The sequence below is a fragment of the Genypterus blacodes genome, unplaced genomic scaffold (genome assembly GCF_046128005.1).
Source record: "Genypterus blacodes isolate CSIRO-AG114 ecotype Tasmania unplaced genomic scaffold, CSIRO-AGI_Gbla_v1 ptg000022l_1, whole genome shotgun sequence".
NCBI classification, from domain to species: Eukaryota; Metazoa; Chordata; class Actinopteri; order Ophidiiformes; family Ophidiidae; genus Genypterus; species Genypterus blacodes.
The window spans coordinates 2,970,001-2,988,534 of record NW_027466835.1 but is presented as its reverse complement, the minus strand read 5'-3'; the positions used below and the strand labels follow the sequence as shown (position 1 = coordinate 2,988,534).

General features: G+C 39.2%; 1 protein-coding gene across 2 annotated transcripts; it reads left to right on the top strand.

The window, feature by feature from the left end:
• The first annotated feature begins 330 nt into the window (after positions 1-330).
• copz2 (COPI coat complex subunit zeta 2) lies at positions 331-12,887 on the top strand. 2 transcript variants are annotated; one of them, XM_076142864.1, is made up of 10 exons: positions 331-474; positions 3,183-3,251; positions 4,590-4,674; positions 5,387-5,478; positions 5,917-5,972; positions 7,573-7,650; positions 8,229-8,280; positions 10,376-10,414; positions 10,997-11,029; positions 11,825-12,887. In XM_076142864.1, the coding sequence occupies exons 1-10, from the start codon at positions 352-354 to the stop codon at positions 11,870-11,872; spliced, it is 675 nt and encodes a 224-aa protein (XP_075998979.1). In that variant the 5' UTR covers positions 331-351; the 3' UTR covers positions 11,873-12,887. The 2 variants fall into 2 exon arrangements, with proteins under 2 accessions (XP_075998979.1, XP_075998981.1); XM_076142866.1 differs by lacking the exon at positions 10,997-11,029.
• Positions 12,888-18,534: the final 5,647 nt, after the last annotated feature.

The window sequence follows — 18,534 nt, the reverse complement described above, 5'->3', positions numbered from 1 at the left end:
AGGGAAGGAAACATGTAATGTCCACATATGAGGACACAGGGTCTCATGGGGATAACTATATCTTTATAGATATATATCCATATCTATATCTATATCTATATCTATATCTATATCTATATCTATATCTATATCTATGTATTTGCCTATGTCTTTGCCTTTTTATTTTACTTTGGATCATAAGCATATATATGGTCCATATCACAGCGTGTGTGACGTGCACATATATACTGTGTGTATACGTCTATGCGCGCTCTGCATAGGCTCAGTGCTCATGTAGAGCTGGTTGGCTGCTGCAGGAGCGGGAGCGCGCCCGGGCGGCTCCGGAAAAAAAGAGCCGTATGTGAGGTGGGAATGACAGCTCAGAGCTGTCCACGTCAACACACCGAGCGAGAGAGCGGCCGAGCGAGCACGGCGGCAGCAGCAGCAGCAGGAGCAGCAGGAGAAGCAGGAGCAGCCATGGACACCACGACTCCGGTGAGCGTCTCTGGTGTTTCACCGGGGTGTGGAAATGCACTTCAGACACGCTGTGTGTGTGCCCAAGGAGAACTGTGTCAGTTGGTGTCGGTGTTTTTTGCTGGTTTTTCTTCTATTAAGGTTTCAGCGTGGATGACATCTGTTGTATCATTGGACTTTAGGTGCTGGGTTATAATGGGGGCTAACTGTTGCTGCCAACGATCAGGAATGACAAGCAGCGATTATTCCGTATTGAATGCATATGTTTGTATGTGATTGCTGAGTGTGGCCGTCATGTTATTTTACTATGGACGCACAGGCCTGCTCACTGTTTCACACGCAGCCACAAATGCAGTTTTCTGTCCCTGGATATAAAATAAGTACAAAGTGTCTATTTTGTTTCGGGTGTGATAACTTACTTATATATTACATGAAGTCTGTTTTAAAGGATCCTCTGCGCTGCTTTACTTACAGCAGCGATCCACGCAGACTTCCACAGAGCGCAACAGGACAGTCAGTCAACGCTTTATTTCGTGCGTGGATCACTCATCAGAAGAAGGGAAATGCTGTTTTAATCTGAGCCCTGCAGTTATTAAAGTAGACATAAGTGTTCACATATCGAGTTGTAAACAGTAATATGCGAACAGTTCGGTTGACGTGTAGAGCAGAGTAGGTGCCACGTCCACCGTTCTCTCTCTCTCTCTCGCTCTCTCTCTCTCTCTCTCTCTCTCTCTCTCTCTCTCTCTCTCTCTCTCTCTCTCTCTCTCACACTCACTCACTCTGTCTCTCTCTCTTCCCCCACTTTTGTATGTGCACTACTTCTCTCTCTCTCTATTTAGATTTCTCGCTCAGACTCTAACCGGTTTATAACTTTTATGATCGTTTTTCTTCAGGCTCCATCTCATTATTTTCCACTCAGGCTTTCGCCACTGTCTTTATCCAGCATTAATACACTCAAAGTATATACACTTCATTCTGTTCTGTTTTTGTCTGATCCCTTTGGTCTCAGTCCCTCAGTTGTCTCTGTCTTGTCCTCTCTCTTCCTCTGTCTTTCTCCTGCTGTCCTTTGCACAAGTATGGTGAATACTTTTTTGAATTCAATGTTTAGACAGCTGCCAAAACCATTACATCAGTTTAACACTGTCTGTATATTTTGTCTTCTCTGGCTTTAAATTCAACGATCACAAAATGAACATATATCTTTTCAAAATGTGGCCATTGGTGGTATCCATACATTACTATTACGTGTAATATACACAATAGCTACATGATACATGTATCACAGACACTTGTCAAAATGTACTTTTATGTAATAATTCAAAAAGTCCACTTTTTACTGTGTAGAAGTGTCAAGGTGATATTTACATTTGATGGTTTGATTGTAATATCTCTCAGTTGCAACACATTCAAAGTTGAGGCATAACTCAACCAGAATGGCTGAATGAGTGATCAGGTGTGTGTTTTGTTCAGAGTTTCTGTTGTCACATTATGTAAAGTGCTGCTACCCCTGAGGACAGGGCAGATCCAGGGATCTGGTGTCTGACTGTTCTGCATTTGGCACTAAGATAAATTGGATGGCTAGCAAGAATGTTGGCCAACAAGTTTTATCAGCCTCATATGTACATTTGTGCTGTATTCTTGTATTTCTGCAATCAACCATCGATCCATACCTGCCTCTCCTGTGCAGGGTCACCAGAGGGTGGGGTCAGTGGGTGAGTAGGGGTGTACCTTTGGACAGATGATGCAACCCCACTCAACAGCTAGTGAAAAGAAAGTTTTTGTAAAATTGGAGGAAACTGGAGCACCTAAAGGAAACGCAGCGCATTCAAGCTCCACACAGTAAGGCTCCAGTCAGATTTGAACACAGGACATTCTTGTTCTAAACTTATAAATCAGGGGTCTCCAATCCAGTCTCACATGAGCCCCAACCCAGCAGGTTTTCTTTCCTGCCCTGCAGTTAATTGCTTTCACCTGCTCTCCAAGGTTCCTGGCAACTTGGACTACCAGGTAGAAACCTGCAGCTCACACAGGACGCTTCGTCACACCACGCATTCAAAAATTAAACTCACCATTAACTTAATATGGCTGAAGTCTGATGATGTTGAGATCACAACTCAGTAATTTAGATTATACTTTCACAAGCAGATCAATAAGAAATGAGATGTAAATTGTTAAAAAAAATTTATATTATTATTTTTATCATAAACTGCAAAATGCATCAGCCTTTCTAGATCTATAATATCAGATGAGAGATGTCAGTGTTCTCACCTGAGATACTATTTTTGTCATCATCATCATCATCATCATCATCATCATCATCATCATCATCATGTCTTCATCCTTCTCATCACTGGATGCTGTGAGTGCCTGGTCAAAGTTCTGTGATACACTCTGACTGTGTATCTATGCGAGTCAGTGCATAACAGAACTTTGTCCCGGCTCTAAAAATCATCTCAGCTTCAGAAGAGATGGAGAGAGAACAGATCATTTCATGACTATGGCATACTTGTGTATCCATCCATCCTATATTGGACCATTCCCACGCTTTTTTAGTTTTAGCCTTCAGTCACACACTCAAACAATATTTTTGGGGAAAGAATTTCTAAAAACGCTGGTCTCAAATATCACTGTAAATGTCATATCGGAATCTCTGTGATGACTCATTCTCAATGTCAGTACGGCGGATCATACTGTACAGCTGTTGATTGGATTTGTATTTGTTTTTCCAGGAACCATCTCTGTACACAGTGAAAGCTGTTTTCATTCTTGATAATGATGGAAACAGACTGCTGTCAAAGGTAGGTTAAACACACACCTAACATTTGCTCATGACGTGTGATTCCAACAAATTTAAGTTTTGTTATTTTATTATTTATTTATATAGTAATGTAGTTGCATGCAAGGAGGGATTTGAAAGTACTGCGGCCGCTTGGTAGCAGCGAACCAGAGCAAGCAGCCATGTGTCTCCTCTTGCCTTATCCTCTTGACTCACACTGCTGCTTTGGGTGTGTTATCACTGGCTTGTAAATCATGCCGGTAACTATACACATTATTGGCATTCATCCACATTTAGCGTCACAGTGATAATACAAATTAGTTTTATGTATATTACCTTGTGCTTAAACCTAAATCAGCTTTGTGTAAATGATGAGTTTACTTGCCCCCTTATGCCACATCAGATTAGACACTAAGCAAAGTAGCCCAGCTGTCTGTCTCCCTTGTCCCCGCTCCTCCTGGGGGATCCTAAGACGTTTTGAGGCCAGATGGTTTGTATAATCCCTCCAGTGTATTATGGGTTTGTCCTGTGGTCTCCTCCCTGTAGGACATACCTGGAATTCCTCCCCATGGAGGTATCTAGAGGCCACCTTGATGTCCAAACCACTATCACTATAGACTCATTTCATATGCTGCAGTCTTAGATGGTCACAGTCTTTGAAGATTGTGTGCTGCAGAGGGCAGAAGGCTGTGGCACTTGGCACTAGTCACTACAAGGTGTATAGGAGGAGCAGGACAGGTGGCAGGGATGTTATCTGGAGGCCCAACATTGAATCTGTTGAAACACAGATCTAACTCATTGGCCTTATATCTGAAGATTCAGGTCCCCTGCTCTGCTCTTGTACTTTTATCATGAACCTGATTTTGTTGTTATTCAGAAGGCAAATCCATTTATCTAACAGCCCTTAAAACATTTGATTTATGTATAACCTTTTGTGTGACGCTTAACATGAGATTTATATTTATGTTGTGATCCCCTGGCATGCACCTGTATATTCTATTCTTTATCATAAAAAATAAAATGAAAGAGGTGCTCAAATACATTTTAACAATCAGCATTGACATCACAATCCTGTTTTTATCTTCCTTATTGTATCATAGATAAATAAATAAATGCAAATGTCAGTACAGCAATACATTTCAGATTATTGTGTTGTTTTGATCGCAATGGTTTCAGTGAAATACAGGGCTGGTTGATAACATTGTATGCTTCCCGTCTAATTATTAATAGGATTAATTTGTATTTGTTTCATCAAGTTGAAAATATTGGAGGCAATCAAAACATTAAGCACAAACAAATATTGCAAACCTTTTTACTATTCTGTTGACTGGTGGCTTACAAGACAATCTGTGTGTTTCAGTACTATGATCCTGAGCTTTACTCCTCCATAAAGGAACAGAAGAACTTTGAGAGGAATGTTTTTAACAAGACACACAAAGCAGATAGTAAGTGAATCTCTGGGCTCTCTTGCCTGATGTGTATGTCCATTCTGGTGTCTGCTCTGTGTCTTCCTCCCTGTTTATTGTAGTCGACACACTCACACCTCCAGTGTCAGTTGTATTACAAATCCATTGTTCTACTGATACACATTCCTTACAAAGGGTGGGCACTAAGCAATAATTTGGTTTTTAAACCTTTACTAGCAAGTCCAGTTGCCTAGGATGAACTTTCCTTGGATACCATGACCTGGATGACTGAGAACCTCCACAGACATTTTGAAATCAAATGACCGGCCATAATAAATTGATTGCATTGAATTACTGAAGCATCTCCCTCATCTTCTTCTTGTTTTACTGTATCATGTGTTCAGTTTGCATGACAAATACTGTCACACATTGACACATGTTGTATGTGATATATTGGTATAATGGTATCATATTATAATAACATACAGTATGTTTGTACGGTATACATATATGTATCCTTCATTCCTCCTTGTCTTTTGTTGAATCCTCTCAGCTTTGCTGTATCCTCGCTTCCTCTCTCATTATCATCCTCATGTTCATCTCACTCAGTCATATAATTAAACACAGATGTCCGCCTTCTTTAATCATCTCTCTCAGCTATTACTGCTTGACGTTTTGTGCAGATATTTGTCCCTTTGGCAGGTATTATTTTTGAGCTTACGACTCTCTCTGTCTCATTCTGTCCTTCTAGATGAGATCGCTTTCCTTGAGGGATTGACCATTGTTTATAAGAGCAGTATAGATCTATTTCTCTACGTGGTGGGCAGTGCACAGGAGAATGAGGTACGGTGACATTTATTTAAATGATTCTAAAAACAAACCCATTTGAACAGACAGATCAGAGAATGGGCTTTGGTGTAGGTAGAGGTGTTGTTTCTGGTGGCAGACATGAAAGGAGGAACCGTTACCTCCAGCAGTCTTTAAGGTGGATGAGATGAACATATATTTACACTACATGACAGCGATTTAAACTACAATATTAAGAAGACATGGATGCTGAATGTGGCCAAAAGACAAAAATGACTATACTGCATTAGCTCAGGCACAAGATGCAGCCTTTTATCTCTGTAATACTTCTGTGATATTGTATGATTATACGTATATTGATCCTAAACACACCCATCCAACTGCAGCATCATGTGCAACCATGCTATTCATTTTTTTCATTCATTCATCAACATTTATTCTAGTAAAATTGTTATTGTCTTATTCTCGCTCCAGCTGATGCTGATGTCAGTGCTGACCTGCCTGTTTGACTCCCTCAGTCAGATCCTCAGGTATGTCGTCTGTCCAGGATCATACTTGATATCAGTCTAATGAGTCTAATGTATGTTTGTTAAAGTTGTGTGTTTTCTTCCTGACCGCTCAATGTGACGTCTGCATTCTCTCTCCATTATCAAATTGTCCCTCTAAAGAGCAACGGGATGCAAACTTGATGTCTATAACAACTTCACATCTGTTCAATGTCCTTAAAGTCGACCATTTATGACTTGTTATTCAATTAGTAACAAGTCATAAATGGTCGACAGTTATTAAGTTTTTGTCATTTGTTTTGTGACAAATGACAAATTAAAAATAGTATTTGCCATTTACTATTGACCTATGTTGACATTTGTGATGATGATGATGTAAATGAGCAGAATTGAACTGGAAAGTGTGAGATTTTATGTGCAGTGTAGACACCAAATGTAAGGTTTTAGGTGAAGAACCCTTACAAACAGGTATGACCGCTGGTAGTACTGAGGTGAATACAGCGGCTCATCCAACCTTTCCTCCACCTTTCCTCCAAGGTCACAGGATTAGCAGATTTTGCATATTTGGAGGATTTTGCGCAACCTGTGGCCCTCACGCTTCCCCTCTACACGGCAGGGCAGGATAAATTTAAATAGATTATGAACTGACAATAACACACCAAAAGCCAAACTTAACTAGAGCCCCTCTTCATACTCCCCCCCACCCCCCATACTTTGGTACAATCCAACAACCCAATTTAGAGCTGACTCAGTCTGTGGTTGCACTCTGGTGTGCACTCCATTAAAATACACCCAACCACAAGTAGACCTCAAAAGCACAAAATAGCAAAATCAGTGCAAATCTATGAGTGTGTGGGGCGATGCAGTTCAGCTCCGTTTTTATCCATGCACATGCACCATCAAATAGAGCTTCATTTGACCTGCATGTGGTGCCACACTGTCACTATCAGTAAAGCCTTTGTCAGGGGCAACGAGTCTCTATATTGAATACTATGTTCATTTCAACAATGGAGCTGCATAACAATGAACAAATACTACTTATATATTTTCTATATATGTTTTCAATGTGTGTGTCTATGTGTATCCCATATTGCTGAGTAACTGAATCAGCCAAACAGCCAACAGCCGATGAAATGGTTGCTATGGAAACCGATGCAGCACTCATGCAGAGAGACAGTGTGACAGAGAGACATTGAGAGATCCTATTATATGATGTATAGGCCTTTCTTTTACCAAATGCTTCTATATCAGTTTACAAGTTCAATTAGATTTGAAATTGAAATGTCAACTTAAGTTTGAATCCTTATTGTGAAGAAATAGAGATTTTTAGCAGTTGGTTACATTGGTTAGAATTTAGCAAAGGTTGTTCATTATCACCAAAAGTAATTTGGCTTCCAGGGCAAAACACACACACACACACACACACACACACACGCATTAACCATCTCTGCATTTGATTTGAACCATTTCTCTGTGGAGTCATGACCTAAAAAGGAAGCGGACTTTAACCTCATATTGATTGATTGACTGATTGATAAAGCAGGCTCTTTGCTGTATAACTAGGTGTGTTCAGCTGGACTTGGCATTTTCAACATTAGATGTTCCTTCTATATTTGTCCCGCAGGAAAAACGTGGAGCGGAGGTGTTTACTAGACAATATGGACGGAGTTTTCTTGGTTGTAGATGAAATCATTGATGGAGGGTAAGAGAGATGGAAGGGGACATTGTTATGTTTACAGCTATTAAATATGCTCTATGTATGTGCATTTGTTAAATTTTCTTAATTCAAATCTCTAAGGCTGACCAACCATAGCAGCATAGATATAACCATCAGTGGTAGTTTGGTTCCACTACCAATTTTATACTGCTGTTGTGAACATCATTGTGTAAAGGTTGATGGGACCAACGACACAAGCAACTTCTCTCAACTTGATGCACACCTCTGTGATCGTTTACTCACATACGCCAACACACAACAAGCTTACGTTGCCACAACTTGAACTTAAATACAAAAATGATGCTGCCATTTCCATGGTTACCCTACACACACTACTACTACAACTGCATTATATTTTACTGTTTGGAATTGTCTTGGTTGACAACAGTTAGGCAGTCAAATCATGCAGTGGGATCCACAATTCTGCATCAGAGTCCAACCAGTGGTGCTTGGGCAATATTTTAGAATTATTTTTTTATATTTATTGTTTTGATTTTCAACATATAAACCTGGGCAGTGATTGAGTCGCTTGTCTTTAACTGGTTACTTTATCCCATTTCCAGTGTGATCCTGGAGAGTGATCCCCAGCAGGTCTTACAGAAGGTCAACTATAGGGTAAGCCACACCCAAATTTATTAATTATATAAGATATACTTGAGCTACAGAAACCGACAGATTGGTTACATAGCTACAGATTGGTTCACTGTTGTTCGCTGTCTCACATACTGGAATTTCTCAAAGTGTTCCTTGTTTTTTTTCCTCTTGTCTCCTCTTTTCTGTTTTTCCTTCTCTCTCTGCCTCTCTCACTGTACTCATCTGAATGATGTCAGCTAATGTCCGAGCCGGCCTATGGCTTTGTCCTGTTTGATTACATCACTGGTACTATAGATAGTCGAACAGAAAGGAGCCAATTGCTGTAAGACACACAGCCAGACAGAGGGTGAGAGACAGAGAACGAACGAACGAACGAACGAACGAACGAACGAACGAACGAACGAACGAACGAACAAACGAACGAATGAACGAACGAACGAACGAACGAACGAACGAACGAACGAAGAAACAGAGACAGCAAAGAGAAAAAGGATGGATGGGGGAACAAATGGTGACTACATGGTGAAATCACCTGTTGATTGATAGTGTTTTCAATGTCACCCTTTAACAACTAGCAACAACTAATAAAGTCCCAGCTAACAGGAAGACAGCAATACCGATCAGGATCTACCAACTATAGATCGGCAATCGGATTGGGGTTTGCAGTATTTGCAGTAATCTGATCTGATTTAGTCTAAAAATCTGAGTAAAAAGGAGGAATGCGAGCACAAAGGGGCACAGAAAAATCCTCTCTGCTACAAGCTTAACTAATCAACTGTGTTTACCAACATAGGAAAGTAATTTGATTTACAGTGTGAGGCCTTTTGAGTCAGAACAGACATTTGAAAACAATCAGCACAGTTAGATTGTTGAGGAGGCAAAGTTGAGCACGGATGCTGTTTCTAGGCAACAGGACACCCATTTCAAGAGCAAGGAGCGGTGAGAAGAAGTGTGTGAACAACTTTCAAACTTAGTAATTAAAGGAGATCTATTAAAATAATGCTCTCACATTTAATAGAGTTTCTCAGAGAGGGAATTAACACTGTGCATCTGTCGGCACAGTATCACGGTGGGGGGTTCACTGTTTTAGAGCTCATCCTGACCTTTTGACCTACCTCATGCATATATTACTGAAATAATAATAATAATAATAATGTATTCATCAAAGAAGGGCTTTGGAGTCATTAGAGTGCATCTGTTAAGCAGGGCGAAACAAATATTGACAACTTTAAATTTGATGTCAGCAGGGATTTCAAACCTCTGCTTTCTTGCTGTGGGGCAAACCACACACATGGAAACGACAGAATTGTACCCACTGTGTATTATATGCCTGATCTCAACATGTGAATGCAGCTTAGTGGGTGTGTTGTAATCGCTGCCGTCTGTCTGTCTGTCTGTCTGTCTGTCACAGCAATGAGCGACAGTTTTGATCAAATTTGGGTAAAAGCTCTCTAGGAAGACGAGGAAACCTTCATGTATAAGGAAAAAAGGTAGATACGTAGGGAGAAGCGATTCCAAGAGAGATTCCATCTCCAGGAATGGCTGGGTGTGCAATAGGAACTTCCCATGGGATTATACAAAAGTCCAATAAAGCATGAAGAGCAGTAAACACAAACAGTCATGCATTAGGAAATAACAGGCAAGACGAGAGAGGACGAAAGAGAGAGAGAGAGAGAATGATATAAGCACAATACATCACTGTCTCATTTGTGTGAGTCTCTCTCCTGGAGCAGCAGTGAACAGTAACTATAACAGTGAACTGGTGTCAATAAATTCTTAACATTGTGGAGTCAAAGGTAAGACACAGGATGACATTAAACTAAATTAAGTAAAGATAAATGAACAAAAACATCAAACTGAATGATTAGTGCTGTTGTCCCTGAATACACTGAGTGTGTGCATGTGTGTATGTGGCCTGTGATGAAACTTTCAGACCTACTAATATGACTCATCAATGAACCTTTAACCTCCCAGCTGCCTTTTTATAGCAGAAATATTGCAGATTTGTATTTTGAATGTGCTCAACTCCAGCATCTAATTGTGTTTAAGACCCATCAACATCAACAATATATGTTTGTTTCCTCAGTATTTGAAATGATTGCTTGTATGTTTACAGGCGGATGAGAGCCCCTTATCAGAACAGAGCGTGGCCCAGGTGACACACACACACAAGCACACAAACACCTCTGACATTATAGGCTAATTTAAGATGTTTTTTAAAATGTATTTGTGAGCGATGTTTGATACTAGATAGAGCAAAGCGCCCAGAGGACATTTCTACCTTTTCTTGCCGACCCTACCGTAACATCCTCCCCCTCATATTTCACCTCCTTCACCTCAGCCCTACCTATCACCTCTAACCTGCAACCTTGCAACATGTGATACTAATTCGATATATGTTGGTTTTTGCAAATTAGCACAAGGATCTCTAATTCAACTAACGGCTCCATGCTAACTTATTAACCCACTCTGCATGTTAAGCGATTAGATGGCTTGGGTTCAGCTCTAATGCATCATGCAGCACAAATAGTTGAGCTGCAAAGCTAGAGACTTATTTTATTGTATATTAACCAATTACTTCCTTTACCAAATGCTTCCATTTGATTTTTCTTCCTGTTTGTTTGCAAATACTAATTACTGCACAGACATGATTATGTGCTCACATGCACTATAATTTTGTCTGTGCAGTTATGCTTACTCACTTTAACCCCATTAACTCTCACTTTAACCCTCATAGCACATCACAGAGAAACTGGCTCTGACCACTAATGTAAGTGTCTGCTAGCACCTTTACACTGCATTACACTGTGCACTGCCCCTGTTCAATCAACTAATAAAAGAGATCAATGTAGCACTGAATACCATTGCATATACTTTAGCATTATATAAAATATAATATAATATAATATAATATAATATAATATAACTCCTCAGCAGTCAGTTATCTATATGACTGAAATACATTTTCACAGGCTGATTGCATTCAACCCACACCAATAGAATTCAGTAATACTTTTCCTTTTTAATAACACCCATAACATATTCCTAAGAACAATGGTCAACAGACCTTGTTCATATAGTTTATTTTAGAAGTAAAGAAATATAGTATCCAAAAACAAAACATTTAGGTCGGTAGGTAGATAGATAGATAGATAGATAGATAGATAGATAGATAGATAGATAGATAGATAGATAGATAGATAGATAGATAGATAGATAGATAGATAGATAGATAGATAGATAGATAGATAAGAAACTAGTTTGCCTGTGTGATAGACTGGTGACAGGTTCTATAGAGTAGAATAGAAGAGAATGTGCTATAGGCGTAAACTGAACTCCACTCAGTTGTTTAACTTTGTGCTCTGTATGCCACCTAATGGTTGAACACTGGTATTACAAATCTGAACAAGTGTATTTTTTATGAGAGTTTGAATGTAAATCACTGCACTTGACTCTAAACAAAACATAAAATAATTTTTAAAAAGTGTGTTAGCTTTTATGTTCAAATTAATTCTATGGTGTGATATTTTGTGTGCTATATTTTTGCTTTTTTTGTGAATTTCAGGTGCTGCAGTCAGCCAAGGAGCAGATCAAATGGTCCATACTGAAATGACCAGAGACATTTAGAATCTTCAAGGAAAGCCTCTGTTGTCTCTAATAACTGTTAAAGTCAGTAGGCAGCCTAAAATATTAATGAACTAGTCAATAATAGTTTTGTTTCTTTCTGAGATGGCATTTTGTTACATTATTGTGTAAGATAATATTAATTTATTTGGAGTGATGTATGTTTGTACATGTGCAGAGATGCCCATGGTCACATGGGTTTTCACAGGCTGTCACACACTAAGCAGTTCAAAAGACTGACAAATGATATGAAGAAGCACATCAGACTGGCCAGTTATTCACTATAGGCATCTCTGGATATACTGGAAGGTCTATGACTTTAATGTTGGAGGAGAAGGATCTTCAATACAGTGCAAAATTGTGGACAAAATTCATCACGAAGAAATGTAGTTTATATCCAGGCTACTTGCAGAACCATCAGCCTGACCTGTAAGTTACTAAGTTCAAGGTCAGAGGTTTTGTCCCTACACCAAGTGAAGGAGTATCAAAATATGATCAAATATTCTGTTTTATATCATTTTAGTACAAATCCACATGTTATGGTAACATGCACATTAAGCTTATTTGGGGATTTTGTTTCATTTTAATGTAATATAATGATGGACTGACACTTACATTTAGCTTAAGCTGTGTGTGTGTGTGTGTACATGTGAGACAGAAAAGGTTATATGTTACTGTTGCACTGGTATGACCTCCTCTTATTTTCTAATTTTTAAAGTGCAATTCATCCAAAAAGATAATATCTGTACATTTAAATTATTTTTTCAAGTGAGGGAAGAATATGAGACATTTATGTTTGTGTCCAGGGTCATGAGAAATATCTATTTTATTAGTCAAATGCAAGTAAAAATGCCAGTACTTTCAATAATTGATCTTTTGATGCAAAGGGACCTAATAGAAGACAAAAATCCTATTTTTGGCAAGATTTATAAAAATGTGTATTTTATTGGTAAGATATCAGTTTCTGAATAATTTCTTAGTCAAAATAAAGACATAAATTCATATTTGTTTACATGTTCTGACGCTAATTAGTTTTCGTCTGATACCCGTCTGCCATTTGTGTTTGAAATAAATGATTTGTTATTATTTTTCTCTCTCTCTCTCATTTTTGTAATATTATAGTATTGATTGTAAATCAATTACATGAATCCCACCCCATCCCCATGGACATTAATGACCTCAATGTAAGGAGGTGCACTCAGGATTAGCAGAGAAATGCACATCCAACGTGAACTTCCAGCTTAGAAGTGAAACATTACATTGAATTAAACAGCAGAAGAAGAATAGCAGAGAAAACTCAAATTGGCTGAGTAAGTGTAAATGTAATTATATAATGATAATTATTTATAATGACTATGTAGTTAAATAAAGTATTTCAAGTAGGGAACCAAATGACTTTAGACTATACCAGAAAATATATCCTTGATTGTTGCCTTTTAATGACTGAAAATGGGCAATAATGATAATCACTGATATCATAATTATCATTACACAACCAATAGAACATTATGGGGTCACTATTTGATACCACATACCGTTCATGTCATTAGAGTGTGATGTCATGGCAGTTACTATTTTTTCAGGTCAATTTGACCGCACTGTTACATTCTGTTGAGGATTTCTTTAACAACATGCTGAAAGATAAGAAGGTTGCAATTCATTAAAACAAAGTGGATTAAAACAAACAGAGACACATAACTTAACTTGTTAGTCAGAGGTTTTGATGATCATTTTCAGCACCTAAGACAGCTGGCAATGCTGTGCATGTGCAATTGCTCTTGTTTTGGGTAAACCTGTACAAATGATCGGGAGAGGCACTCTTAGAAAACATGTATCCCTGCATTCCTACACTTTATGCCATCTTTTGCTAAATTGGGGTACAAAATATTGCAGTAATGCCAACAAAATCAATGGTTTGCTTTTGACAACAATCATCACTTCTAACTGGCCAATTCATTTGTGTCATGTTTGGTTTTCAGCATGCTATCCCTCTCAACTGCGCCATCTAGTGACGAGATGTGCCATGTTCTCTATTCTCCATCCACCTCCACATCCACCAACACTTTTTATGTTATACAGTATTATTCTGCAAAAAAAACTAACATTTGCTTTAATTAATGCTTAAGTTGTTTTTAATTACTTAATTTTAATAATGAATGTAGTTATTATATATTTGATTATATCACCTACCAAAAGCAAGACTTGTGTTAGAAAAAAGAAAGTGTTAAGCAAATAATAAATAAATAATGTGCAGTATGTAGAGCACAGGAAGCAGGTAACACACTTAAACTCTGCACCTCACAAGTTTCTTCTCACACTCAAACTTGACAGACTATTTTCCTCCCGCTATACTTGGTCTTGTTCTTAATAATCATAATGTTGTAATATTGGTCAGGACATGTGCCTTCCACTGTCCCTGCATGATGATGCCAATGCAGTGCAATTATGCAGGTACTTCCCCATAATGGATGGCACACATGACTAGTTCTGCTGTGTTACTGCATCTGCTACTGCCACCAGAACAATCAAGGAATTGATCCTGTAAACCATGAGGCTTTTAGGCTCTACCTCTGCAGGTCGTATCACCACAGCCGCTAGTAACTTACTGCTTACTGCTACACACCTGGAGAGAAGTGCTCCTACTCCTGCTGCTGTCACCACTGCAGCAGTGTGTTTCAAATGGACAGTGCAAATGGAACTCACATACACACCAGAAAGAGAAAGACAGAAAGTTTACTAATTAACTATTTAGCATAAGCGTGTGTGTGTGTGTGTGTGTGTGTGTGTGTGTGTGTGTGTGTGTGTGTGTGTGTGTGTGTGTGTGTGTGTGCGTGCGTGCGTGTGACATTTACATGTATCTACTTTCCAGACTAAACTGAATATACATATTGAGCTGCACTGCAAGACAATTCCTGTTGTGTTCCTTGACTGTGCAGATGAGGTTAGGTTCATAGACACACACACATGCACAACAGTCTGGATAGGTTCAGATGGTCTGCCTTTCGTCATACTTATTATGAAAAGCAAATGGGTGCAAATGAAAAGTCGTGTTTCAGATGGAATTACTGCTAATTTGTCCCAGCTCCTGTGTGTTCCAGATACATTTATACTCCAGTGCAAGACAAACATACTGCAATTGGCTGAGGGAAGACAGTATGGAGCTGCTGACTGGCTGCTGCTTTGACATTGACAAATTGGTGTCAAGCTGATTGGCTGTTCGATTTGTTGTTGTGGGTTGGGCAAAGAGAGCGAGAGATATAGAGAGAGTGTGTGTGAGAGAGAGAGAGAGAGAGAGAGAGAGAGAGAGAGAGAGAGGTTGGATTAAGTTGAACAGGAGGGGGCTGGAGTAGAGGCATATGACACAGGAGGGGGAGAGAGAGAGAGAGAGAGAGAGAGAGAGAGAGAGAGAGAGAGAGAGAGAGAGAGAACAGAGCCTCATTTTTTCGGTTGAGCATAAATCAAGCCATTGTATTACAGCCGTGCTCCTAGGCTCCGCGTTGTTTGTGTGGGTTTGGGTGAAAAATTGAGAAGAAAAATCCATCCATTTATATTAAAATGATGTCAGCATAGGTTATATAAAGTTACAGAGCTATTTTTACATTTTACAAAGATCAGACAGAGACTCATGAACAAACCATTTATTATTGTGATTCAGTATTCTAATGTGCATTTTATTCAATTCAATTCAACTTTATTTATATGCCGCCGAATCACAACAAACGTATGAGTTGTTTATGATATGTGAGACTTTGGTATGAACTCACACAAAGCCTCTAATTATTCTTGCTCCAATACTTTCTTTATTGACATTCTAAGCTTTACAACGTTCTCTCTGGCCTTTTTTACATTGCTATATAGCTAAAGAACAAGTCAGTCAAGTTAAAGCTAAAATTACAATATACGTATATAATATACATGTCCAGGCTGATTTGAGTTTTATTGAAGATGAGTTTGAGTGAAAATGTTTTATAGTTTTCCACCAGACTTTCCCCTGCAAGGCCAAATGTTCTGCCTGCAAACCTTTAATGAGATGTGGAAATGTAATTATATTCATTTTCTTTTTCTTTGCCAGCTGGAAGTCTTTATGTAAAAATTAATTAGCATCTACAAACTGCCAAGCTTCTGACTCTACGAGGGATCAAGTGACAGCAGACGATGCAGTGCCAACAGCAGCTGGCAGCCATGAGCCCCAGAATGCTCCAGAGCACCAGGGACACTCAGGGAAACTGCACCTTTCTGGAAAACCCCCAGAAACCCCTGAAGACCTCACATCAGTTTGTATAACTGTGACACACACATATAAATACACACAAAGAGCACTTAAGAGCGACTTTAGGCCTGTACTAGGATGATCAGATATTCAGATAGTTGCAGCACAGGCTTAAATTCCGCAAGGATATTCTTTACCAATCCTACAGATTCTCAGCCGAAAGCAAACATTTATGGACGCTTCTTAGTTGCTTTGCCATGCGTTTCACACTGCCTCAATTGCAACTAAGAAAAGAGTAATTACAGTTTTGATCCAAGGTGATATTTGATCCACCCAGTATCCACATGAGCCTGGAAGGAGAAGCAGATATAGAGAAGGAAAGGATGGGTAGAATTATTGATACTGAAGCTTTTTTTTTTTGGTCCATGCACTTCTCCTTTAGACCACTGGGTGCCACAAAAACATTTCAAGTCTCTCTCTCTCTCTCTCTCTCTCTCTCTCTCTCTCTCTCTCTCTCTCTCTCTCTCTACCCCCCCTCCCTCTCTCCCTCTCTCTCTCTTCGTGTGTGTCCGTCCGGGTGTGCTTAACTGTGTGCTCTGTACTGAATTTTTATTTGGCAGATTTATGATTTTTCTTCTAAAATTCAACATTAACTGGCTGTAAATGTGGGGTCCCACCCATTGTACTGAGGGCTGCTGTTAGCTTGCTGATGAGTCCTTTATCATCATGCTATCATGCTATCATTGTGACTTCCAGTGGCTCCAGGGGCTGAGTAGTGAGTATCTTACCAGATTAAACACAATTTCCTCTAATTGGAGGGAAATTGGTTGACCGGGCATTGTTAAAATTCATGATGTTATTGCCATGACATCTGGACTACGGTCATCTTTACTAAAATGGGATATATTCTCACACACATACACACACATAGACGGACACAGACGTGCTGTCAAATGCTTCTCAATGATCGTCACCGGGCATTCACACCCATTCTTTCATTCTCTCTCTCTCTCTTTCTCTCTCTCTCTCTCTCTCTCTCTCTCTCTCTCTCTCTCTCACACACACACACACACACACACACTTTTGAATAGCTGTCAGTTCTGCTTGTCTAGAATGACCAAAGGGAGTCGAGGAGAAGGAGCAATAAAAGGGCCTCGCTGATTGGTCATGGTAGACTTTGACTGACAGATGATGGCAGCTGGGCAGAATGTGTGGGAGCTGGAACACCACACAGACAAGACCGGTGTGTGTGTGTGTGTGTGCGTGCGTGCGTGTGTGTGTATTATATATATATTTGGAGTTATTTTAAGTACTTCTTTAAGTAACTTGTTTCATTTCCTTTAGACATAAAATAACCTTTATATTGTGTGCAGTTTGAGATACAGTATGTTCTATAATGAATGAATCATTTCTCATTTTATGCCACGAGAACATGAATTTACGAAATGTAGTCACTTAGTGGAAGTTTCAGAAATGTGGTGAAGTGAGCATGAATTTAGATGAACAGAGCTGCATGTAAACGCTACTCAAGCCCGTGTGCACACCATCACACAGAAATGGTGCATTACCAACATAAACAAGATTTTGTGTTGTTCCTTTTTGAGTATTTTTTAAAAGCCAGGCAAATGCCAAAATCCCATATCCCTGACTACAGAAGGCCATATCAGGACTGTTGTCAAATACCTTTCTGAGCAAAACTCAGCACATAGATCCAAACTCTCACCGGGGACTATGGCAACAAAATTTGTACCCACTGACCAGATGTTGTTGGTTTTGGACTCTTTGGGTCTTGCGTCAAAGTGCAGAGGCCCCCCCACATTTCTGCCTAAATAGATTTTGGGCCATTTAGATTTTTTTCTTATTGACATCTACTATTTTGTTCTTGTCTTCACCAACTTCTATTGTCAGTGCTAGGATGGAACTTTATTTTTTTTATTTTACTTTAATTAATGGGGTATAGCTAATTCCACTGAAAATGATATTTTAGAGGGCATGGCTCCTTCCACTAAACGTGCAATATCTCCTCATTAAATTAGGCTACGGTCACCAGTTTTGGATGTAAATGCGTAGTCAAGACTTCAGCATAAAATGAATAATCTACTTACTATTTTATCGGAACCATACATTGTAGAATCAAAACAATTCTTATCCTGTCACCTACTTGGTCTGCAAAGCACATATTCTCACTTTGCCCACTTCGGTAATTTGTCAAATTGTTGCACATGCTTGGACCCCACCTGGTTGTGGCTATATTTTTCTTTACTTTTTGTTTATAAGAATAATGACGGCTCCTCTCAGTGTGATTGCATAAAGTGTGTATGTGACTGCTGCCCTTTGTGGACATGGTTGTGTAATTTATGAGTGAGGTACAGCTAATTGCAACCTGTTGTTACAGGTTGAGGTCTGCATTTCTTCTCATGTTTTATCACACACACACACAC

What these genes read in the sequence shown, in the direction of transcription:
- copz2 (XM_076142864.1), top strand. Translation starts at nt 352, where the DNA reads ATGACAGCTCAGAGCTGTCCACGTCAACACACCGAGCGAGAGAGCGGC. An exon ending in GAAACAGACTGCTGTCAAAG is followed by an intron (nt 3,252 to 4,589) that starts GTAGGTTAAACA and finishes TGTGTGTTTCAG; the next exon opens with TACTATGATCCTGAGCTTTA. An exon ending in CAGAACAGAGCGTGGCCCAG is followed by an intron (nt 10,415 to 10,996) that starts GTGACACACACA and finishes TAACCCTCATAG; the next exon opens with CACATCACAGAGAAACTGGC.